Source organism: Corylus avellana, chromosome ca9 (assembly GCF_901000735.1).
Source record: "Corylus avellana chromosome ca9, CavTom2PMs-1.0".
NCBI lineage: Eukaryota > Viridiplantae > Streptophyta > Magnoliopsida > Fagales > Betulaceae > Corylus > Corylus avellana.
In genome coordinates this window covers 6,662,697-6,688,108 of record NC_081549.1, presented here as the reverse complement: position 1 = coordinate 6,688,108, position 25,412 = coordinate 6,662,697, and the positions used below count along the sequence as shown (strand labels likewise).

The 25,412-nt window shown below is 35.4% G+C and overlaps 2 protein-coding genes and 1 non-coding gene across 3 annotated transcripts; 2 read left to right on the top strand and 1 right to left on the bottom strand.

The window, feature by feature from the left end:
• The first annotated feature begins 5,842 nt into the window (after positions 1–5,842).
• TRNAA-UGC (transfer RNA alanine (anticodon UGC)) lies at positions 5,843–5,915 on the top strand. The gene has a single exon. It is a non-coding gene; the product is annotated as a tRNA-Ala (tRNA).
• A 94-nt stretch (positions 5,916–6,009) lies between these two features.
• Positions 6,010–12,618, top strand: LOC132192050 (homogentisate solanesyltransferase, chloroplastic). The gene is made up of 10 exons (XM_059607239.1): positions 6,010–6,294; positions 6,966–7,087; positions 7,195–7,341; positions 7,802–8,027; positions 8,692–8,765; positions 9,629–9,721; positions 9,990–10,107; positions 10,289–10,351; positions 11,534–11,566; positions 12,420–12,618. Exons 1-10 carry the CDS (start codon positions 6,073–6,075, stop codon positions 12,492–12,494), a joined length of 1,173 nt encoding a protein of 390 aa, XP_059463222.1. The 5' UTR covers positions 6,010–6,072; the 3' UTR covers positions 12,495–12,618.
• Positions 12,619–15,729: 3,111 nt separating this feature from the next.
• On the bottom strand, positions 15,730–20,246 carry LOC132162607 (IQ domain-containing protein IQM6). Its single transcript, XM_059572880.1, has 9 exons — positions 20,014–20,246; positions 18,692–19,174; positions 18,316–18,430; positions 18,129–18,194; positions 17,952–18,040; positions 17,763–17,850; positions 17,185–17,424; positions 16,972–17,073; positions 15,730–16,709 (listed from the first exon to the last, which is right to left on the bottom strand). Exons 2-9 carry the CDS (start codon positions 19,099–19,101, stop codon positions 15,987–15,989), a joined length of 1,833 nt encoding a protein of 610 aa, XP_059428863.1. The 5' UTR covers positions 19,102–19,174; positions 20,014–20,246; the 3' UTR covers positions 15,730–15,986.
• Positions 20,247–25,412: the final 5,166 nt, after the last annotated feature.

Here is a 25,412-nt window from a genome sequence, read left to right as displayed (position 1 = left end):
TGAAGCAAAACTTCTTGATCAAAAGAGAAAGTAGAAGGCAGAGACTGCTGGATAATATCAAGCTGACAAAGAGAAGATGATATCTGTTTTTGAATATTTCCAAAATGATTGATGTTCCAGTTTTTTAGAGCTGCTTTGGTAGCTTTGAGTTTCTTGGATAAGATAAAGGAAGATGAGCCATTGAAATGAATAATCCAAGCATTGAAGATAACTGAACCACATGATGGATCATAGGTCCAAAATTCTTCAAATCGAAAAGCCCGAGGGAGAGAGAGGTCCGAAGGAGATGTATCCAAAATGATAGGGTTATGATCAGAAATTTGTGCAGGAAGATGTTGCACAGAAAAATGAGAGAACAAATGAATCCATTGAGAATTAGCTATTCCTCGATCCAAACGTTCTTTGATAAGATGATGCTCTTTTCGTTTATTAGACCAGGTAAAAGGATTGCCAGAGAATCCTAGGTCAACCATACCATAGGAATCCAGAAAATTATGAAAAGTATCATTAGAGGAACAGGCAAAAGGTCTACCACCATATTTTTCGGATTGTGAGAAAATCATATTAAAATCACCAATACACAACCAAGGCCCAAAATAATCCTTACCCACATCCAACATAGATTCCCAAAAACCAGATTTTTTTTTTTTTTTTTTTTTCAGGAGGACCATAAATACAAGAAAGTAGCCAAGGTTTGTTAGGAGGATCATAGTAGCACCAAGCATTTATTGTATTAACAGAAGTCGAAATACATTCTAAATCCACACCATGACGCCATGCTAACAAAAACCCTCCTTTAGAGCCAGAGGGAGGAGCATGCGACATCAAAAAACAAGCCTAAGCTATTCAGAACCACAATAGCATGTGAAGTATGAGTTTTTGTTTCAGACAAAAAAAGGATATCTGGAGAATGTTTTCGAATCTTACCCCTTAAGCTACGAATTGTAGAGGCATGGGATAACCCTCTGCAATTCCAAGCTAAAATCTTCATGCATGGGGAGGAGGCCTCACCGGGCACTCCTCCAAACTCTCCAAGTACATAGGAGTTGAAATAACAGGGACTTGAGACGGTAAAGAGACCGCCTCATGATCATACACGGCATCATTAAAAATACGACGTCTTCCTCTCCTAACCCTGAAAAAACGACGAGAATTCATCGGGGGAGCAGCCACAGAAGTTGCTGGAGATAAACTGTCTTCAGCAATTGTAACAGGGGAGGATACTGCCAAAGCCAAATCTGCACAAAAATCAGGAGCAAATGGCATCGGTGGCTGAGGCATATTTCCCAAAATCTATCCATGAAGCCCATGAAGAGGGCTGCAAGCCTTCTCTTTTAGTTTTCCTTTCTCTGTCTTTGTTTTGTTTTTATGCAGTGCCTCTTCCCTCAAATTCTCAACCGCATCTTCAGGCCTTAAAAGAACAGGTGGCAGCAAGATGAGACAAAATTATTTTGCATTTTCCTTACTCCATTTCAGCCCACGCAGAGGATGTTGCATTACAGAATTTGCTGCATATATTTCTTTGACAGCAATGGATCCCAACTCCAAGATGATGATAGCCACGTGTACACTCACATGATTATTCCTCCGCAATCCTATTTCATTTTGAGAATAACTTGACTGTGGTTAGTGCATAAAGGAGGGGTTTTGTGCACACCGCCACCCTTCTTTTTTGTTTATATTTGTTTTTAATTTTTATTATTTTGTTTTTAATTTATTTTTAAAAGTAAAATAATAAAATAATATTATTTTTTTAATACGTCACGTGGCGGGTTGATGGCCTTAGGATCTCTAAAGAGAGATCCTAGCCATCAACTGGATCCTCTCCAGTTCATTTTGAACTGGAGAGGATCCTTGTCCACCATTTAGTAGCTACCATATCAGTTTATTACACCAACTTAATACTAGAATAATTTGTCGAGTAATTTTAGGTAGCCTACTTGTGTCATACTTGTGTCATACTAAGAATGATGTGGTAATTAAAATCATCATTGGGTTTGTAATTGATCATTATTGAATTTTGATCAAGAGTGATTTTAATAGCCACATCATTATTAGTGGGACACAAGTAGTCCACCTAGAATTACCCGATGAATTATTCTGGTATTAAGTTGGTGTCTTTGATTTTGGCATTGAAGATAGCTCCTTGTATCTCCCTGAATTGGCCAAATATGGTACTACCATCTACTTGTATTGGTATTTTGTAATTTGTTAGAGTACTAGCAGTAGATATATTGTATGTCATTTATTTCTTTATGTTTAAGGAAAATTTCAAAAAAATCACAAAAACCTACTCACAATAGATTCCTTACATTTTTTTTTTTTTTTTAGAAAAAGAAGTCACTTTTATTAATGAATCAGGACAAAACTCATGGTAACAATCTTCTGCATTACATCGCACATAGTCACTCCCACTGTCCACTCTCTCCCCACCAAGGGTTGGTACATTTAATCAACCCTCAAGGGTTGGTACACTGTTTTCCAATGTGTAGAGAACTATACATTATTTTAATATAAATATTTCTCTTTCTTCTCTCATCTTTCATTTTTTTTTTTAATTAGGGATTGTGTTGGGATTTTGTGAAAAAAAGTGAAGGTAGGTAGAGAATTTGTATTTTGTAAATAAATAATATTTTAATAGTATAAGGAAAGATAATAAAAGTTATTGTGAAATATATTTTCATAGGAAATCAAAAAGTAACTTTGTACCCTAAACTTAGTCCTTTTAGATGTGTCAACTAATTGAGTTCTATATGACTAAATTCAAATGGTATATATTATTATTAGAATGTTTTCAACTTTGTTACATCAAATTGTTGAGAGATCTGTGGCTTTACATGAACATGTGGTATTTGGTCTAGGCAAATTCTAACCGTTCGGCATGCATCACGAGTTTTTTTTTTTTTTTTTTAATGCACAAAAGAAAGCATGAAAATATTAAAATTTTTGCAAATTAATTGTAGTTATTCACGATGTGATTTAATACCATATGGGATTGCATTAAATGTCTTCACTTTTTTTTTTTTAACATGTCCACATAAGGGAAGGAAGATTCGAACGAGTAACCTTCGCTTTATGAGGCGTGGTTCACACTAATTGAGCTAACTCTTGGATACAATGTCTTCACTTCTAATTGTGAATACAAATTGCAAAGCTTCAAAAAGAAGGAAATATTTTAATTGTCAGGATCATCCTAAATATGGACAATTTCTTAAATATGAAAAACTTAACAAATGCTAGCACCGATTAGTAAAGGAAATGCTAGGTGTTCTCATGGTGTTCTTCTAATCCTAAATAAATATTATTTAAAAACAAAAAAATAAACAAATTTTCCTTATTTTTCACTTAATTTTTAGAAAATAATATTTACTTAACACTAAGAAAATACTAAACATCTAGCAGGGAGATAAGAGGAGCTATCTTTTTTTTTTTTTTTTTTATATATTTAAACAAAATAATAGGCCAGGCAACAAGGAGCTATCTTTAATGCCTTTTTTTTTTTTTTTTTTTGGTAACAAACTGCTTCATAGAAAACAAACAAACAGACAACAAAACGCATCTCTCACTAAGAGGGGAGGGTGGGAGGTGGATCTTTTCTACTACAGATGGGGATGGAAAGGGGGGGAGAAATAGGAGAAAAAAAAGGTGGGAATACAGTCAGAGAAAACTCTAGCAGCGGCCCAATAAGCCACATAATGGGCGCAGAAGTTAGCACTTCTGTTAATTTTCCTAGCCTCCCATTAAGAAGAGGAAGAAAGAAGAGATAAAACATCATAAATTAAACCATCTATTTGCCAATCCAAAACAGTGGAAGGTTGTTGTAAAGAGGAAATAACAATGGCAGAAACTCCTTCTAATACAAATTTTCCTAGCTTTAAAGAGTTAGCCAGTATTGCAGCCAGTAGGGCTGCTTGTGCTTCACCATATGCGGGCTCACAAGGGGGGTTGAATTGATACAAACTCTTGGTGATGTAACCATTAGAATCTCTGCATATAGCAGCTTGGATAGAAAATTGATCTCTAGTAGTAGTGTCAAAGTTGACCTTGAAACTGCCTAGATGAGGGGGAGACCAACTTTCTCTCATAGGTTGAGAAGTGGTTTTCCAAGCTGCATAGTGATCTAAGGATAGCCTCATGATTTTGTTAGCAAAATTAGAAGCTTTGGGGAAAACTCCACTGTGGATAGCTTGATTCCTGGAAAACCAAAGAGTATCACACAGCACAGTAGCAAAAATTTGAAAAAGATGAGTGTCAACTAAAGGGATACCAAAAGATTTGTTAGGAGATAGAATTCTGATGATCCAATTAGGCAAAGTAAGAGCTGACCATTTCATAGAATCAAGAGGCCAATGGGAAGATCTCCAAGAAATTCTAGCCAAAAAGCATCTGAAAAAGAGGTGATGAAGTGAGTCCTCTTCCACTTTGCATAAGGGGCAGATTAAGTCTGCTTGAGGAATGGGAAACACAACATTGATCCTAGTTTTGGAGGGGACAATGTCTCAAGCAACTTTCCAAATGAATAATTTTAGTCTATCCATCAGCCTATGCTTCCATAGGGCTTTCCATTGGGTGGGGGTTAAAGGAGAGGAGGCTGTGGAGATCTTAGGGGTAGTTATGAGCTTGTAAGCAGACTTAGAAGTGAACAGACCAGAGGAGGAAGGAGTCCATATGTAATCTTCAGAAGAAGAATGAGAAATCCTGATTTTCTGTATCTCCCTAGCACTAGAGGAATCAAAAAGGTAATTTAACAAGGGCATGTTCCAAGATGCTTCAGAGGAATTAAGGGTGTAGGAAAAGAGGTCAATGATCAAAAGATTAGGGAGAGGTTGAACCAGATGAGGAGCGGGAATGGGGATATAAGAAGACAGAGTGGGGATCCAAGAGGAGCTCTAGATGGGGAGAGAGGATTGTCTGTGAATTTTGAGATAGGCATCTTTTGAAATGACAGAGATGGAATTTGTGATGCCTTTCCACAGTCAAGAGGAAGAAGAAAGGGATGAGGGGGTGAGGAGAGAGTTAGAGTAAAGATACTTACCTCAAAGCTGGGCCACCCACATCGTGTTTGCATTGCATAGGAGCTTCCAACCAAGCTTTGAAACAAGGGCTAAATTAACCTCTCTCATCTTCCTGATTCTCAATCCTCCCAAGTCTTTAGGGAGGCATAAAGAATTCCATGATTTTAGAGATAGATTTCTGGACTTTGTAGGAGGGAAACCCCACCAAAAGTTTTTGAAACTTCTATCCAGCTGAGAGCAGAAGAAAGAGGGAAGCAAGAAGGTACTCATTGCATAAGAGGGAATGGTAGCAGCAACTGATTTTATGAGAACCAATCTGTCTGCTTGGGAAAGGGTTTTGACTCTCCAGCCCTCCATCCTACTTAACACCTTATCAAGGATATAATTGAAAGCACCTATTTTCGAGTTTCTCAGCAGAATAGGTAGGCCAAGGTAAATAGATTTAGTGGGGTTGGAAGTGTATGGAAAGATGGCTGAGATGGAGGAGATGGCAGAGGAGTTAGAATTTTTGCTAAACCGGATGGAGGACTTGGTTGTGTTAATCAACTGACCAGACCATCTACAATACTTCTCAAGGCAAGAGTTTTTGCATATGGTTTCAGAGAGGTTAGCTCTACCAAAAAAAAGCAGGTCGTCAGCAAAAAGTAAATGGTGAATAGCAGCATTGTTTCTAGCTATGTTTAATGCCTTGGTTGGCACAGCTCATTCTCATTATACATACATGTAAAAAAATAATAATAATAATTATGAGGAGCTAGGACTGAAATGACAATTGTACCCATGAGGGTCTGGTTTTTATAATAATATTTGAATCACCATGAGCGTACGGGGATGTAGCTCACATGGTAGAGCGCTCGCTTTGCATGCGAGAGGTACGGGGTTCGATACCCCGCATCTCCACTTTTTCTGTTTTGTCGTTTTTGTTATGGCCTCCGCCGCTAAAAGTAGTCGCTGTAATAACAGGGTAAAACTAAAATTTGAAGCTCTGGTAAAGAGTGACCCCACTGCTGGACTAGTTTTCAATTCCCATCCCCAATCTCTCTCTGCTTAGCTCTGCATGGAGCTCTCGTTGTCTCCTTCGTCTTCACTTCGAATCCAAGCCGTATTCCCTCACTGCAAGACACCATTTTATCACACAAAGATACCCACTAAGCCTACAAGCAAATCTCATCGCTCTCTCTTAGAATGCCACCCAATATTGCCTTCAATTGCACTTTTCGATCCCAGAAGTTACTCGAAACCTGCATCAAACAGACGGTGTAGGCGTAATTCCACCTGGGTATGCTTCATTTCTTTAACAAATCACATTGAATTTGTGCACTTTTTTTTTCTTTCTTTCTTTTTTGTTGCTTATCTATGTTTCATAAGAAATAGACGTATTTGATGATTGAAAGCCCATCGACTATCATTGAGATTTGTTGTTTTCCATCTGCGTTGGTTTAATTTCTTGAGATTAGAGAAATTTATATGCAATCATTCAAATATGATTGCATTGCGCTTTGTTAATTTATTTTCCATTCTTTTTTCATGAATAGAAAACAACATTACACAAAACCAATACCATCTGAAAGCTTGAAAGCTCAGGAATTGTACTGGACCATCCAATTAAGATATGATCTTTTGATATATTGAAAATGATAGCGTTGAATTGAACCAATCATCCTTTTGCCTGTCCAAAATGGGGGACCAAAAATGAGTATAAAATGGTGGAGCTGCAATTTTTTCCCCGTAATTGTTATGCCAAAGTGCTGTTATCAACCTTCATAAAAATATCAAGCTTTTAGGGCCTATTGGCCTGAGACTGATGGAGGGCAATTTGCTTTGACAGTGTGTCTATCCTATTTTATAACCTGATTTGGTTCGACTAACAATGTTGTGTCCAAGTTGTTTTTATGGTTAACGATTCTAAAGACTCAATGTACGGCATTAATGTGAAGTGGATACCGACAGGCATGCACTCAAATTGGAGCAGCTGGGTCTGATCCAATACCAAATAAAATTTCAGACTTTAAAGATGCGTGCTGGAGATTTCTTAGGCCTCATACCATACGTGGAACAGCTCTAGGGTCCTCGTAAGTAATTACTACAAGAACACATTGGCTAACATTGGTTTACTGATCTTTATCCCAACAACTGCCTAGTTGAGTAGATAAAACATCATCTTTAATATGTTTTGCAGTGCTTTGGTGGCAAGAGCGTTGATTGAGAACACACATTTGATAAAGTGGTCTCTGCTACTTAAGGCATTCTCTGGCCTTTTTGCTTTAATATGCGGAAATGGCTATATAGTTGGCATCAATCAGATCTACGATATTGGGATTGACAAGTAAGTAGTGAGCATATGCACAGATTTTTCAGTTGTATGTAAAAATCAATTTATGCAACTGGCTTAAACTCAGAACAAAGTTTTCTAAGCACCATGACAAGACTTATGAAACATTTTCTGTGGTCTGAGACCTAGCACAAGATGAGCCATTATCACCCTGCTCTTAATTCTTCGACGTATAAGACTTTCATTAGTATTAAAGAATGATTTTGGTATAGCCAGATGGTCTTTATCCAATAATTTAATTCCCCCCACCCATCTGAACAATAGATATACTAGGTGGTGTGTTATTGTCCTTAAGTCTCGGTCTATTATTTAAAAGCTGTGTATACAAATTGAAAAAGTATGTGTTTTTGGATTTCTGAGTGCTTGATACAAGATTTATCCTAATGTGTTCACCTGTTCATGGAAGTATGCATGTAAAATCCTTTGAACTTAGCCTCTTTTGTTTCATTTGCAGGGTAAACAAACCTTATTTACCTATAGCTGCAGGGGATTTATCGGTTCAATCTGCATGGTTATTGGTGATATTTTTTGCAGTGACTGGCCTGTTGATTGTTGGATTGAACTTTGGCCCATTCATTACTTCTCTTTACTGTCTTGGTCTTTTTCTTGGCACCATCTATTCAGTTCCTCCATTTAGAATGAAGAGATTTCCTGTTGCAGCATTTCTTATAATTGCCACGGTATGGCTTCTTTTCTTCCTGCTTATAATTTTGATTTCCGATGGTCACACAAGCTTAAATAGCTTGATATCCGTTAGACACAAACGTCAAAACACATGAACGGGGTCAAAAAATTTAGTAATCCACAATTTTGCCAAATTGATAATGAAGTAGAGGAAGGGGTTGTTACTTTACATTTTAAGATGAACAGATTATTGCTGAAAAAAAAGGGGGACAGCTTTAAGTAATAGAAATATTTGAAGCCATAGCCAGGGCAAACTGAAGTTGAAAAGGGTTATCAATTCACATTCTAAGATGACCTTGACTAAGTTTTGAGGAAGGAAGAGAGCCCTACAAAAAAAAAAAAATGTAGATAGCTTACAAAAACATAGACATAACATGCATATCCACATTCATTTGTATATACATGAATGTGAGTATATATGTCTGTGTAAATGAAGTCATTATTTTAGAGGCCATTAAGAACCACATTAATGGGATTCAAGTTCTGAGAAAGGAAGAACTGTTTCAGGTTTCAAGGTGGGAAACATGGTAATGGAGATTGTTATTTTATACATTGATGATGCTCTTTTGACTGCATTAACACAATAATTTACAATTATATTTTGCTTGCCAGATGATTCTCTAGAACACACTGGAATTGACCCAAAAATAAGTTTTGCAGGTCCGCGGTTTTCTTCTAAATTTTGGTGTATATTACGCCACTAGAGCGGCCCTTGGACTTACATTCGAGTGGAGGTGAGTTACCATTTTATTATGTCTTTCGTAATATAGTTGAGTAGGATGAAGCCGTTCTCACATGCTTCACCTAGGTTTCAAAGAGATAGACTTCGTAAATGAACAGCCTAGGACCTGTTGAGTTGGTCCTTGACGTTAACTTATAGTAAGCAATGACAAATCAACTGTTGAATTAGGTTTTGTAAATTAATTTACAAGATATAGGACTTTCAAAGATTATGGGTTTGTTTGAAAAAACTTTTTAATGGGGTTTTTTTTTTTGGTTATGATGTGACATAAATTGAAAATAGTTTAGAGTGTTTTCTATTTTGAGTTGTTTGTTAATGCTTTTGCTTTTTTGCTAAAAAGCAAAACGCTACCCTAAAAAGTATTGCCAAACAAGCTCTATATGGTTTGACTTCAGTTGTTCGAAGATCTGGAGCCACTTTAGTTAATGTGATTGGTGTGACTCCATAATCAAATAGCTCATGATAAGGCTTGGTAAGCTCCTTTATATTGTACTTCTAATGCATGTCTGAAGGTTATAGCTGCACTTTTATATGACTTATGGGCCTCCAATTATTTAGAACAGGGATCTTAATAATTAGTGAGTTGGCCGATTTTCATTCCTTTAAGTTGTAATCATTGCTGAAATTGAGGAATGAATTAGAGTTTTATGCACTCCAACATTTCCTGAACCTATTTCATGAACTCCACTAGATTATTAAAAATGATGTACTTAACGATATTGTTTTTTGTGTAGAGGATGAACTATACTGGTTAATTTAATATCTAATTTTATATTCTGAAACTTGTACCTATAATGATATTTCTGCTGCATGTACACATCTTCAAATTTTTGAGATCTTAATTTACACCTGCAGCTCACCCGTGGCTTTCATCACTACTTTTGTAACATTGTTTGCGCTGGTCATTGCCATAACAAAAGATCTTCCTGATGTTGAGGGTGATCGCAAGTAAGTTTCATGGTTTCTTTTTATTAATTTACTTATTTCTTTGAGCTGCTGATATTTATTGACCTTTTCATATGTATGAATTGTAAGTCTTGGATTTTACCCTCTACATGCCTTAATTTTCGTGATTTGCTTGCTCATTTCTTGTTTGGAACTCGATTCACATTTTCAGTCAAACCCAACCCAGCTGTTTCTTTCTCCCTGAAGCTGGCATCCCTTGTTTGAAAAATCAACGTCGATCTAATATCAATTTGATATAATCATTTTACAGGTTTCAGATATCAACCTTAGCAACAAAGCTTGGAGTTAGGAACATTGCGTTCCTTGGTTCTGGGCTTTTGTTGGTAAACTATGTTGCTTCTGCACTGGCAGCACTTTACATTCCTCAGGTGAACACATGTCCGTTGAAGTTTATCTTCTTCTTCTTCTTTTGACCTACCTCTTGGGGTCGAAGATTATCTTATTTGTCTTTACATACTTTCTGCACAGCTTTTGCATATATGTATTCATTATTGATATTCTTCAGCAAGGATGAATCCTAAATGATGTCCTTCAATTGCATGTGTACAGGCTTTCAACCGTAGCTTAATGGTACCTGCTCATATGATCTTGGCATCAATCTTGATCTTCCAGGTTTGTTTCTTGTGATTTATAACTCTTCTTCTTACCACAATAACCAGGATGTCTTTTTGCATGAATTGCCCTAAATACTTCTTTATTTAGCCCACTCACAATTTTTTCCCACTACAATAGAGAAATTATGTTTCATTTCTGATCTACTATTCGGGAACCTCAATGAATGTTTCGAAAACGAATTTGAGTTTGGCATAAATGATTCTTTAAAAGAAAGCAACTCCAATGACTGCTTGTTGGCTATATGATATATTGGAAATTAAGCTGACTTCCTGTATGGTTGCTGATGTTAACCTAAGAGTCTGTTTCAGCTGATATATGATTAAGGTCGTGATCAGGTCCTTGCATGTGCTGCATCTTATTCTACATTGCTAGTACTAAGATTTTGACCGACCCCAACACCTCGCCATAGTTTTAAGTACCGGACCAGACTGGTTGATCTGACCGAGTGACCTGCTACCTATAACAGTCCGATCAACCCCTACACCTGTACCTACCAAAATCCGCCCGAACCCACCAAACCTGGGGTCCAACCATAGCACAGCTCATTGGACCATTAGCGGTTTTGGGCAATTCCAATGGGTTTTTATTCAGCAGATACCCTCGTCCTCGAATTAAAACACCTCGCCAACCCCCACAGGAGTCTTTGAGCACCCTTGGCCTCTTTACCTGATACCCATCCACCTACGATTGGCTATCAACAAAGCATCCAAACCCTTAATTGCCTCAGCATCTATCAAGTAATCACCATTGCAGTCAACTCTGCCCCTTCCCCATCAACTACAAACCATGTTGTTCAAGATCAGAGGTCCTTTCTAAAACCAGAGTAGAAACTTTTGTTTGTTTCTGTTAAACAATAGGAATGAGGTTGGTTTTGACCGACATTCATACATAATGAATCCTACTTTGCTACCTTCAACAATATCAGTGCAAGTAAAATGAATTATGAACAAGACTTTTAGCTATATGATATTTATATGCATGTCCTGATGGCTGATGCAATGACCCTTTCATGTTTTGCCTCTTCTAGCTCTCTTATGTTTAACGAATCTCTAGGTTATGTGGAAGTTGGTTTGCTGATTGTTAATTCTTTTCCACAGACACACAGACAACCTGCTTTCGTGCGAATATTTTTAAATTTTGAAGGCTCTGGCTTACTATTTTCTTTTTGTGTAATATCAGGCATGGGTGTTGGAACAAGCAAATTACACTCAGGTAATTCATTATTTCTTGTTGCAAGAAATTATTGTAGAAATTTTTCCAGTATCATTACTTTAGCTGGAGTCATTTTTATCTCTACTTATCTGAAAAAGAAAAAGAGTAAAAAGAATAGCTAAATACTGCGGCACAAAATTCCAGAGGAGTCGAGTCTTCATTTTCGGATATTGAATTTAGCTAAAGATAACGAGTTCAGTAACACCCAATATTTAAAGCATTTGATTATATATATATATATATATTGTAAGTATTTGGTTATATTTTCTTACATAAGGAAATAAAATGATTCTATTTGTTAAGAGGCACGACATCTTCTTCTTTTTTTTTTTTCCTGAGCATGCAGCAGGATGTGCATGCTATTCGTTACACCCTAAACAAATCCATTAAAGACACGATCTTTGAACATGCTTGTTTTCACTTTTCTATAAGTAACTTTCGATGACTCCACTCCATATGCTGGGTTTGTGCCTTTGATGGTAAGAAAGGGAAAATGGAATGATCATATCTCCATATGATTCATAGACACCCCTTATTGGTAGACACTGTAACAAAACAAGTCACACTTTGTCTGGAAATCATATGAACAATCTCAGCCGTTTGAGTAGTCCAAGTATTACTGTGTGAATAAATGACTCTGGATAAGATTGGTGGTTGTAAGATTCTCTTTACCTCTTCTCTTACTGATCAAAGTGATACTAATTGGAATTCAGTAATGCAGCTGAAGGATTTAGATATATATATTCTTTCTTAAAAAAATAGAAAAAAAAGAAAAGAAAAGAAAAGAAAAAAAGAACACCAAAATGAGGATTCCATTTTAGTGTCTGATCTCAAGTTTGATGACATTGTGCAGGAAGCAATCTCACGGTTCTATCGATTTATATGGAATCTCTTCTATGCTGAGTACATTATATTCCCTTTCATCTAGCAACTTAAATCTTTATTTTTCTTGACCCCTTTTTAGAGAGAGAGAGAGAGAAAGAGATTTGTACTTTTCTGTAAATAACATGTATGCTTTGTATTAGCAATGTTGTTGTATGTGTTATAGTTTTTGTCTACTTGCACATACACAAAACGCTAGTTCTGTTGTCTAATTTCCATTCTTCTTTTCAATCATTTTTCTCATGTTATTTTCTTGTAGACCATTATTTTTTATTTTGGATAATTACACTTAACCCCCACTAAGTACCACTCATTTACCGATTGCCCCTACACTTAGTGACACATGACCCCCTTCAACTACCAATATTGATAAAAAAATATAAAAGAAAAAAGAAAAAAAAAGAAAGGGATAAATGCAAAATTGGTCCATGTGGTTGGCTTAAATTACAAATCACTTCCTGTGGTATAACAAATAATTTATAGGTCCCTGTAGTAAGCCTAAATTACAAATTACTCTCTGTGATATAAAAAATAATTTATAGGTCCTCAAGGTAAGCCAAAATAACAGTTTATTCTTTAAAATTAATTTACGTTAAGTAATTTGATTGGGAGCATTTTGCGATAATTTGACGGTCACATTTTGTGAAGCAGTTGAGGAAGATGAAGATGAGGGAAGGTTACACACATGGTAAAATTTTGAGGATATAAGAGATTAGGTTAATTTACCATAACAATATGACGTGGAGTGAGAGTTAATGTGTAATCTTAGTTGGCGTCATAAAATTATGTGAAAAATTCTAATTGTCATTTTTGAAAGTAGAAAATTAATAATAACATGTGTTGCATTTTTATTGGATATGACGTGGCAAAGTGACATATTTTGTTAATTTACTTAAAGAAAATTGATTTGAGAGAGTAAACTGTGATTTTGGCATACCTTGAGGACCTACAAATTATTTTTTGTATCACAGGAAGTGATTAGTAATTTAGGCTAACTATAGGAACCTGTAAATTATTTGTTATACCACATTGAGTTATTTGTAATTTAAGTCATTCACAAGGACCAATTTTGCATATATTCCAAAAAAAAAAAAAAAAAAATCTTACAACCGAGCTCGTTAAATCTGACAAAAAAAGCATACGTGACATGCAAGTGCTCATTTTTACTTGAAATAGCAAAAATACCCTCAAGTAAAAATAAAAAAATAATTAAGCTAACTAAAAAGACAAACAATATATAGGCTGTTTAAGAGGCATTCAATTGGATTTTTCGATGTGTGTTTCACAAACTAAAAGTGGGAAGTTTCGTTTCTTTTTAAAAAATTTGCAATTTGAAAATGTAAAAAAAGATTGCCTTTTTCAAATAGCAAGCAAAATATGTTTTTCAAAACCCAAGCCAAATAGTAATTTTACTAATACTAAATTGTATTTATAAAAAGAGTCGTGATTGGGAGCACGCCTGGCGTGCTTCAACAGTGAAGCTACTAGCTCCCAATCACGACTCATTACCCTTATAGCTTCGTCACTTGTTATAATGACGAAGCTAGTAGCTTTAATTACCGAAGTAAAAGCTTCCATGGCGTGTGATTCTGTGATGGTCTCACAAAAAAAGAATAATAATAATAATAACTCTTTTCGTCATTTACATCTTTTCGAAACCAAAACAACATCAAAAGATTATGTATTCAACTTTTATCGTCACCAGAATGAATCCAGCAACCCAAAAGCGACAGCAAAAAGATAAATACATTATTACATATATATACGGATCGATCATCTATCGATGCATAATATAAATTTGATCAAACTGCACATTTCCTCCTCTTGGCGTTGGCAACGATGACAGGCTTGGTCGAGCTGTACAAATGAAAAATAGATCGGAACCTCCTCTTCCTTGGCCAGCAAATTCCATCTTCTTCTTCTTCCTTCTCTTCAAAGGTTTCTCCATTAATGATAGTAGTATTAGTAGAAGACGCGTCAGTTGCATCACCGACGACTTTGCTTTGCTCTACTTTCCCTTCGGCGCCGCAGCTGTTATTGTTGTTATCGTCGTCGTTGTCATGGTGGTCATCGGACTCTCCGCTGAGTTGTATTAGCTGCCGAGCCACGTCTATCTCCGACTCGGAGAAACTAAAGCCCTTCTGGTTCTGGGTTCTTCTAGCTTTGCATGCTAACGCTGATTTTGCCATTATTTGCCCGTTGAGAGAGAGAAAGAAATTGGGCGGACAGAATGATGCTTTACATATATATAGACGAAGATATTAAGTCGGTTGCAATATTTTTTGTTTTCTTGCGGGGCAAGTTGTCCGTGTCTCGGTAGTAATAAGAAAGGAGGGAAGTCGCTCTCTCTCTCTCTCTCTCTCTCTCTCTCTCTCCATATATATATATATATATATATAAGTCGGTCAATATATATATATATTATTCCCTCCCTGCAAGACACCCTTTTATCACACAAAGAAATCCGCGAAGCCCACAAGCAAATCTCATCGCTCTCTCTTAGAATATCATCCAATATTGCCTTCAATTGCGCTGATCGATCCAAGAAGTTGCTCGAAACCTGCATCAAACAGACGGTATAGGCGTAATTCCATCTGGGTGTGCTTCATTTCTTTAACAAATCACATTGAATTTGTGCACTTACTTTTTTTTTTTAATGAAAGCACATCGATTATGATTGAGATTTCTTGAGACGTGTTGTTTTTTTCATCTGGGTTGGTTTAATTTCTTGGGCTTAGAGAAATTTATATGCAATCAATTTGCACTCTGTTAATTTATTTTTCTATTCTTTTTTCATGAAAAGAAAACAACAGTACACAAAACCAACACCATCTGAAAGCTTCAAAGCTCAGAAATAGCACTGGATCGAACCATCCAATTGAGATATGATTTTTGCCTATATCGAAAATTATAACGTTGAATTGAACCAATCCTCATTTTGCCTATCCAAATTTTTTCCCTTAATTGTTATGCCAAAGAGCTGTTTTCAACTTTCATAAGAAATATCAAGCTTTTACGGCCTATTGGCCTGAGACAGATGGTGGGCAATTTGTTTGGACACATTTTCTGTGGTCTGAGACGTGGCACAAGATGAGCCATTATCACCTGCCGTTAATCCTTGGGCTGTATAAAACATTCATTAGTTTTAAAGAATGATTTCGGTATAGCCAGATGGTGTTTATCCAATAATTTAATTTTTGCAAATTTCTTCAAATGTAATCTACAAAACTTTACTCTATGAGCACTTTCCAATCTTCAAATGTGATGTCACAATGATGATTTATGGTTTTCCTGTTTTATGATTTCAATATAGGATTACATAGAACTGAAAGGGGTCTCTTCTCTTTTTGGTTTAATGGGCTGCACATCCTGCAAAACCCTATTCAGTTCTCATCCAATTTATACGGTAATCTACAAAAATGTGTAGAATAATGGCAGACATAGAAAAGAATGCAAAAGAATCCTATATCATTTTCTCTACCCCAGCATGCTGCAATAAATCCTGTATGGGTTTTGGTTTCATCTAAATTTAGTCTGTCTATGGTGTTGCTGATTGAGACAGTATCAGTTGCTCCGGAGCAAGGGAACTTCTGCCTGCACTTGTCTCTCTACACAAAGAATTTGGAGTCAAAACCTTTGGGCTGCAGTGGGACAAGGTCCGCGGGGATGCATTAATACTTCTTGATCTTGGAGACAAATTGGCTTGCTCTAAAACCCGGAACTGAAGCTCAGAAGGATAGTCTCTCATGCAACCAATCCGTGGCCCGGCGCCGGTTGCCCATTTACTGGATAAACACTTGGCCAACTGATATGACTTCATTCCTTTATGCGAGTCTATCCTTTGCATGATTTTCTCTTTTGGGATGGGCTGTTCATCATCTTCTTCTTGGTCTCCATCAAACAAGTTTAGCTTAGGAACCATGAAATCTTCCTCTGATAAGAATGACTCTTCCGCTGTCTCATAACCGTCTTCTGCAGATTCTGGAGGGTGAGCGTGGCAATCTGATTGATGTGCTTCCTTCTTAGAAATGTCAATTACATCATGTTGGTATGGTATTTCAAGTCTGGCTACTTTCGAGCCTAATTCTCGTGACAATCTAGACATGGGGGGTCGGGGAGTTTCTTTAGCATTAGAATCCAGGTCTCTGGAATCAGAGCACTCTTGAGCCAAGAAATGTTCACTCATTGATGGGTTGCTTTGGAGGCAAATGTCATTGGCCTTTTCATTAGGGGCTTCTTCTTCCTCTTCATTTGGGCTTTTCTGTTACATAGAAAGAGAGAAGTGCATCAGTGATTTGCCTTCATGGTGATAAAATTCGATATGAACTCTGAAACATAGTCTACATGCAACAACAAAGCAGAAGGTTTTGGCTAGCTACAAAACAGCATGTGTTCCAATGTTTAAGTATCACCATTGAAGGAAGCATCCCAATACTCTCCTGCTGTGTCATCTTGCTACATAAATGAGACTGCATAGATTTTAACTTTATAAAACTATGAGAAGCATAGTCAGCATGTTCTACCTTTACATTGGTGAGATCTATATTCTGTTCCTCAAGGAACAACATGAATTCTTGAAAATTTTCTTCTGTCGGTCGATAATGCCCACTGTGAGGCCAAACTGCCTATTGAGTTGACAAAAATCCTATTAGAATGTCACACAAATTCCACAAAAAGGAGAAGGCCACCAATTAATGAAGCTTTTCATTGAAAATCTGTGTCTTTTACTTTTATACCTTCAGAACGCCGTCTTCCACTACCAATCTTCCAGCAGACAATGTGGCTCCTCCTGCCAAGAAACTAGAATGTTGAAATGTGCCCTTGTTCTTCTGCCCAACATACAAGGTCTTGGATGTGCAAAGAACAAAGATCCACTTGGCATCTTTGGGTCCTTCTGTTGTATCAAGTAATTTGTCACTCTGCTTATAGAGAAGTTTCCCATCCCGCACCACAACTTCATAAGCCTTCCGTTCTGCCTGCAAAATGAAACATTTGTCAGGAAATAAATTCCAATTGCAAATCATGACCTTTTGTTTCAATTTTGAGCCACTTAAAAATCTTGAGGTTTAGATTTAATCAACTTTGCCTTTTATTTAAAGTAAATTTCAATTTATGTATAACAAAAATATATGAGTATTATAAGATACAATCCATTAATTCTTAATTATACTTTACTACTGCAACCAAACAAATGAATAAGAGTAACATTAGCCTAATAATTATTCCTATCACTAATCCATTTGATTCAGTGCACCAAACATGACCTAACTCTAATTCTAATTCCTTGCAATTACAAAGGGGACAGGAGGCTCACTGGACCAAGATATTTGATGCATTGTTGCTGAAGCTTCAATCGAGGACATCTCTCAAGATTTACTTCTTTTCCTTCTCCTATATCGAGCCTGCATTTTTTCGAAGTCCAAATATCAAAAGGGCAGAAATAATATTTACTGTCAAGCAAAAGTCAATATGCAGGATTTGCTTTTGGTCCCAACTATCTTACCAGTAGAAGAAAGGCTGTTTACTCTCACACTGAAGCCAATTAACATAATAAATTTGAAGATTATGGCCATAGCGATGGCGGGGATCAATCTGTTAAGGAGAAGGGACAAGACTAAGAACAAGCAACAAATGAAACTAGTAGTTTGATTAGAAGATATTCCTTTAAAAATGGACTTACTGCCTCAAGCCAATGTTGTAAAGCAAGTTTAAGAGCCTTTTCATCCTTAGATAAGCCTTTCCCCACCTGCAAAAGGGTAAATTAAAATTAAAAAAATAAATAAATAAAAAAAATAAGAATCAGCAATTAAGAACCATATATAACAGAGCAACATCATATAAGTATGCATCCAATTGATTAAAACTACCTTAGCAGCTCTAGTTCTAGCCCTGGACCAGCGTGAAACAGCAGTCTCGGGTTTCTCGATGTCAAAGAATGATATAGAGCTCCGCTTCAGTTCTGCAAAATCGAGCAGCTTCCACCTACAAAGTGAATTGCAAGAAGCTTATTATACAAATATGTAGATGGTGTTTGGGCAAGCGGACCTAAAACCAATCCATTTCATTCTGGTAAAGCAAAGAGATCCTAGACACCACATGTGAAAATAAATAGTGACTCCAAATTAAATTATCAATCTTTGTTCCAAAACTATATGGGACAAAATTAAACGGATGATCTCATCTTCATTTATTGTCCAAACTTTCCTTAAGAGAAATGCATTTAATAAAACTTTAAAAACAAACCATCTCTGCTCCACAAGAACTGCACAATCTGCCAGCCGCCTCCTTGTTCGGAAACTCTTGTACACTTTCTGCAACTTCAATGCAGCCTGGTACCTATGCTTTGTTGGGCCTGACAATGGTGATTGGTGAGTTTTCTCAGACAATCCATCTGATCTTTGAAATTGGTCTCCAATGTCTTCAGTCTTAGAGTTCACACATCTACCAAATACAGTGTTTTCCATTTCTGCAGAAGGAGTTTTGACTGAATCACGGCCATTGAAACTGACTGAATCACGGCCATTGAAACTGACTGATCGCAGCTGACTCCTTACATCTCCGCCCCTAAAACTAATTGATCGTACAAGAATAGCTTCAAAGCGACTATCCACATCATCAAGGTCAGCTAATGGACAAGATAAGGATATCCCCATCGATCAAAATGGGATGCCTTGTATATCCAAATGACCAAGGTCTCAATCAACAAGTTCTAAGGGGACTAGATACCTGTTGAAATATATAAAAGTCAAAAATTAAACACCAGAAATCTGTAAATTGGTACCTACAAGAGACAATCAAATGGTAAAGAAAATAACACTTCGAGGGTATATGATTGACTTCATGAACACCTGCCCATACTTTGTTTAATGAAAAGAAGAAAAGGAAAATGCCTGAAAAAAGTTAGCCAATGTTGAGCATTTCATGCCTTCCCCACAGTTTGTTTTCCCCCATAAACGAATTAAGTTCCCTCAAAGAGCATACCTTTTAAAATAAAAAATAAAAAGAAAGAACACAAAAAGGATCGTACAGAATCTTGAGCATTTGAATAACTACACATTATGAATTCCTCAAGCACATCATAGACAATATTATAAGACCATATATCATAAAAGAACTCCAAAATGCACAACTCATATTCCTGGAGTGCATCTTTCTTTGTAGGCCAAAAATACTTCTTAATATAAATGGGAAAACAGGTTCAGACTCTCATTTCAATCAAACAGCACAAGAAGAAGAAAAAACACCATTAACGTAGTTGATCTTTTCCTCTACAACCCAACTTTTATATATACATATAAATACATATCTATTTTTTTTTTTCTTTTGAATATGTGGGTAAACTCTACAGGTTTCATCAAGGATATATCCCGGAACGGAAGGGCCTCTTCAAACCTACCCATTTCAATCAAACAACATGATAACATAACCCATATGTCGTTTTTCAAAAATTCCTCTTTCTCTTCACGGATTTATCAAGAAGTTTCAATAAAAAAGGAAGAAAACCCAACAACATGAGAATGAAAAGTAGGAAACAGATATGAAATGAAGCCGTATAGAAGTCTAACCTTAATCCATCGGAGACGAAGTGAGAAATCAGAGATGCGACTGGCTTCAACACACAATCGAAATGATAGGTAGAGACACAAGAAAACCAAAAAGAGAAATGGCCCAATGGGGATTTGTTGGTGGCAATGTGAGAGAGAGCGAACAATGTGGCGGGGTGGTGAAAGAGGTTTTTGTGTTTGTTATCCAGAGGTTCAAAGATTACCCCTCTCTCTCTCTCTCTCTCTCTCTCTCCCTCTCTCAAAGCTTTCTCTGTCTCTGAAGCTCTACCACGTTGGCTATGTGTCATTCTTGCATACGTATATATAGAAGAGAGAGAGAGAGAGATGAGAGTGAAGTAACAGAAGCATCGGTCGCCCTCCACTTGTGCAATTGACAATGAAAGAAATGTTTTTCTTTTTTCTTTTTTTGTTTAAAAAAAAATAATTGTCCAAAACCTTTTTTTGGTTTAAAGTAGATACTAATGAGACTTATTATTAATTTTGCCAATAACATTGACAGCTCGAACGGTTGATTCGTTTGGTTAATACTTCGTTTTGAATTCTCACTCAACTTATATATATGGTTTTTGTGGATGAAATTGTGTATATTGAATTTACCCAATAAAAATAAATCACTTTATAAAAAAATAAATAAATAAGTCGCGAAGTTACGCTACCTTAAACGTGTTTCACTTTATTAAAAAAAAATGACTTATTAATTTTTGTGATAAAGTTCATATAATTTGAATTAAAATGATAATAAATTGTAGAGTTAAATCACCACCTCCTTAAAAACTTTAACTTGTGTGTATCGTCTCCTTCACCCTGGCCACTGCTGCTGTTTGCTGATTATTTGTTTGTGTTTTTGGTTTTGAATAAGAGTTTTTTTTCCTTCTAAATCTGCCTTTATGAGCGATCTATGGGGCGAGGAGGATTAAATCTATGATAGATTTTCTCTCAGGGTCGGAAAATAAAGATTGAAAAATATAGCTACTTATGTCTTAGATCTAGTATGCCCAAGAGCAGGTCTGTGCATTAACTGCAATTATACATAGGTTAACGAAAAAGTTAAGGTCATAGATAGTACGTAATTGTAAGATCTGTATTGTATCTATGACGTTGTAACTTCATAGCTTTGGGCTATGATTTTTCAAAGCTTTTATACTCTATGATGTAAGAGTTTTATGCCCTGAATCTTATTATCAATGAAATTACAAAGATTCCCCATTAAAAAAAAAAAAAAAAAAACTTTAACTTATGAGAAATAAATAATTTAATTATTTAACTAATATTTTAACCCATTAAAAATTTCTATTAAAGTACAAGCAAATGCTGCTACTTGAATTAAAAAGAGAATAAATTGTAAAGTTAAAGTTTAAACTCAAAATTGACTCTAATCATTCTCAAAAACTTAAGCTCATAAAAACAAAAGGAGATAATTTAATTATTTAATTAATATTATAACAAATTAAAAAATAAAAACTACATAAACTCTCATTACATATATTTGTAACACAAATATTGCACTGCTTCTAATTGACTTCACGAAGAATAGTATGCTGGAAAATATTTTTCAAAATGGTTTTTTGTTGCCTAGTAAAGACCAACATTTATTGACGGTTCATGCCCAAATTGAGGTGCTTGACTTCCGTCTTCACACGATGAGCCTTGAGATTGACATTAAACGACCGTTTCAAACAAACAAAAAGACTTCAAACGACAGTGAAAGCATTACAAGTCTATCAATGGGTAGAACTGGTCTATAAAAGATGATGCAAGCATCTACATGTTACTATCAACTTTGGACCTTTGGTATATATGACTATATGAGCAAAGTCTCAAGTAATCCTACTTTTGGTAGACTCTGAAATGTATCAAACTAATATTTCCTCTAGTTTGAAATTACAATTTTATCCTATAATTGTTGACATGGCAATTGTTAAAACAATAAATAAAAATTTGTTAGAAACAGATCTTTTCTATTTCAAATCTGTATTCGCGTTGGTTGGACATTACTCTACTTGTTTACGCTGATTGTTGAATAAATATTTGAAAGTTAATTGGCTTCGGTTCGGTTTCGATTAGAATTGGATCCATTAAAATTGAGACATTTGTCCTATAATAAAACACAAGAAATACGTGTTTCAATTTTATTTAGTCTATTTTCAAATGAAACTGGACTCAAGAATCAACCTATATTACTTGTTTAAACTAAATTTTTTGAAACAGAAATATGATTGAGATAAGTGAAGCCCCTAAGTGGTTGCAAGGCTTGGTAGAGAGACCTTCAATATTTTGTGGTAACTACCCTTAATGAGTAAGTGCCAAACGCGCAATAAATATATATATAGAAAACGGATTATCTTTATTTCAGTTAGTTATCCAGTTACGGTTTATTTGGGATTGCGGTTTTAATAAATGTGATTTTTAAAATTGTGTTTTTAAAATCCCTACTTATTAAAATTGCAAAAGCGTTTGGTAAAACATGTTAAATTTTTTTTTTTTTTTTACCAAATATTTGTTATGCGAAATTGTGATTTTGGTTTAAAATTGCGTCTTTTCAAATAAACACCCCATAAGAAATCGCAAACGTTTTTTCCTATTTTAGATTAAGTGTTTTTTAAATCGAAATGTCAAGTGCCTTACGTTTTGCGATATTTTTTAAAAATGTATATTATTCTTTCAAAATCGCAATCCAAAACGCAGATTATTCAGGACAAAATTGTCATTTTATTTTTATTTTTACAAATTTACATCATTTTTTTATAACTAAAATCGATTTCTCTCGATTTCATTTGAAATATATATATATATATATATATATATATATATATATATATATATATATATATATATATATATACTATATAACGATTTGATATTAAAAGAAACGCTTGAGAGGAAATATATTATGTTTGCCCTGAGGCCATAGCAGCTAGAGCGGCCAGCGATTCGAGCTAAATTGTGAAGATGACTGCGATGGTGACTTTTTCGACTTAATTTTTTTTTTTTTAGTAAATATTAAAAAAAAAAAAAAAAGCACCTTTGAAATTGGTTTCCGATACCTTAGCAAATAGGGTGGCAGGACCACTATTTTGTAAAGAGATAGCTCAATCCCACCGAGCTTGATCAGGGGTGGTGAATTACCCAGGTAGTAGAGGGTGTCGGCCACCAAGGGCAAAAGAGGCGAGGTGCATTTGGTGGTGGCGGACCACCCCAAAGAGTAGGGTAGTTCGGCCACCCATGCGGCGGGTGTGGGTGCTTGAAACCACCCAGCGATATTACTGGGGGAGTGGTCAGGCCACTTGAGAATGCGCAAAGTTACCTTTTTTTTTTTTTTAACAAGGGGTGTGACCCTGCCTTATTGCAGTGTTGACCAGTCAATACCAGTGTCCATTACTTGGCCAAAAATGGGAGTGGTCGATACCAGCCCCAATACCAAGGGTAGGTCACCCGACCTCTTTTTTTAATATTTTGCTTAAAAAAAAAAAAATTAAGCTAAAAAGGTCAGCCACATGTCAATCCGCACTGTAGCTGAAACAGTGTCGTTCCAGCTACAGGGCGGGGCTCTTCCTTTGGCAAACATAGCTTATGTTTTTGTAGGTAGCTTGGGCATACTATTAATTGTTTGAAAAATCTTTTGTAAACTGATGTCGGCCAAATAATCTTTTAATGGCCACCAGTTGTTTGATGATTAGAGACTTTTGGGTACCTACCTACAAGGCTACAAGCCTACAACTATATTAATTAAGGTTTAGTTGAGCTAATTGTGTTTTATATTCTGGGTGGATAAGGATAGTGACGTGGCTTTACTCTAAAAGGATCACTTCACATTTGTCAAAATGTAGTTTATAGACTTATACTTAAATATTATTTTTTTTATAAAAAAAAAAACACGGATATTTGGTAAATTAAACATTGACTTTTACAGTAAAGAACCCTTTGGTAATATGATAAAATAATAATAATAATAATAATCTCCTAGTAGATCAATTAAAAAAATAAATAAAAACCTCAAAGCTAAATGTAAGTTAGGTAGATTACACCTCATTCAACTATTTTATTTTATTAAACCATGATATACATAAGGGTGAAGTTAAACAGCACGCTGACGTGCGTGGCACGCCAATGTAAAAAGATTTTTTTTTTTTTTTATAATTAAAAAATTTACACTAGCGTGCCATGCACGTAAGCGTGTTGTGTATCATGGTCCTATACATAATACATGCACAACTTGTTCACTCCTCTGTCTTCCTCAGATATTTTATTTAGGAAACCAAATGGCTCTTGGGTGAGGACCATAGGCCCCCAATAGCCTTTTGGTCCCATCTTAAATTATGCACATATTTTAAAAGGATTTTTTTGGTCTTAGGGTAATATTATTTTTTAAAAATTAGGTGAGAGAAATAATGGTCAGTTTATTTTTTTATTTTTGTAAAAAATAATATACACATATGATAAAAAGACAATAGGAGAGTACCTAACATTTCTCTTTTAAAATCAAGCGAGTCACGTTCGGCTCAGTAAATATTTAACTAAATTTTAACTAACGAATTAATTTTTTCTATTTTAATTATTCACTTTTTCAAAATACGTATATTCAACTCAGTATTTTAATTATTAACTTTCACTTTTCAATTTAAAATATTATTTATTTATGTACTTTCTTGATTTTCAAAGAAAAAAATATACCATTAATTACACTTCACCCTCCCAAAGTTTGAGCGGATTTTCAACTTGACTTCTAATGTTTCAATTTTTACAGTGTACCTTATCAAAGTTTCAAAAAATTTCAATGTGGCCCATCCATTAACAATTTTCGTCCAATTTAACTGAAAATTGGTCGGGGGCCAAACACATGTATTTTTTTGTCTTAAATTTTCAAAATGTCCCTATGTATTTTAACAAATTTCAAAACTGCCCCAAGGCAAACAAAAAAAAAAAAATTGGGGGTGGCTGTACCTTTGGCCATTTTTGGGGTAGCCCCCCATCTAGCCAGATTGGGTGTGGTCAAAAGTCGAAACCACCCCCATTTGGCTCCTGGCCACCTCCCAAAATGGCCCGAAGGGCAAAATTTTGAACATTTTTTTAAAAAAATAAAAAATAAAATTAATAGGGGCAATTTAGTATTTTTTTTTTAATTTCTGTTAGAGAAAACTAAAATAGTTAATGAATGGGTCACACTGAATTTTTTTTTTTTTTTTAACTTTAATGTGGTGCATTATAAAAATTAAAACATTTGAGGTCAAATTAAAAATTAGCTCAAACTTTGAGGGGTAAAATATATTAAACCTAAAAAGATAACATTATTGCTGAATTTATTGAATTGCAGTTCTCAACAAATTTGCTAAGCCAAATAAATTCTTTTCGAGAAATTTTTAGTGATTTTATTGAGTTGCAGTTCTCAACAAATTTACTAT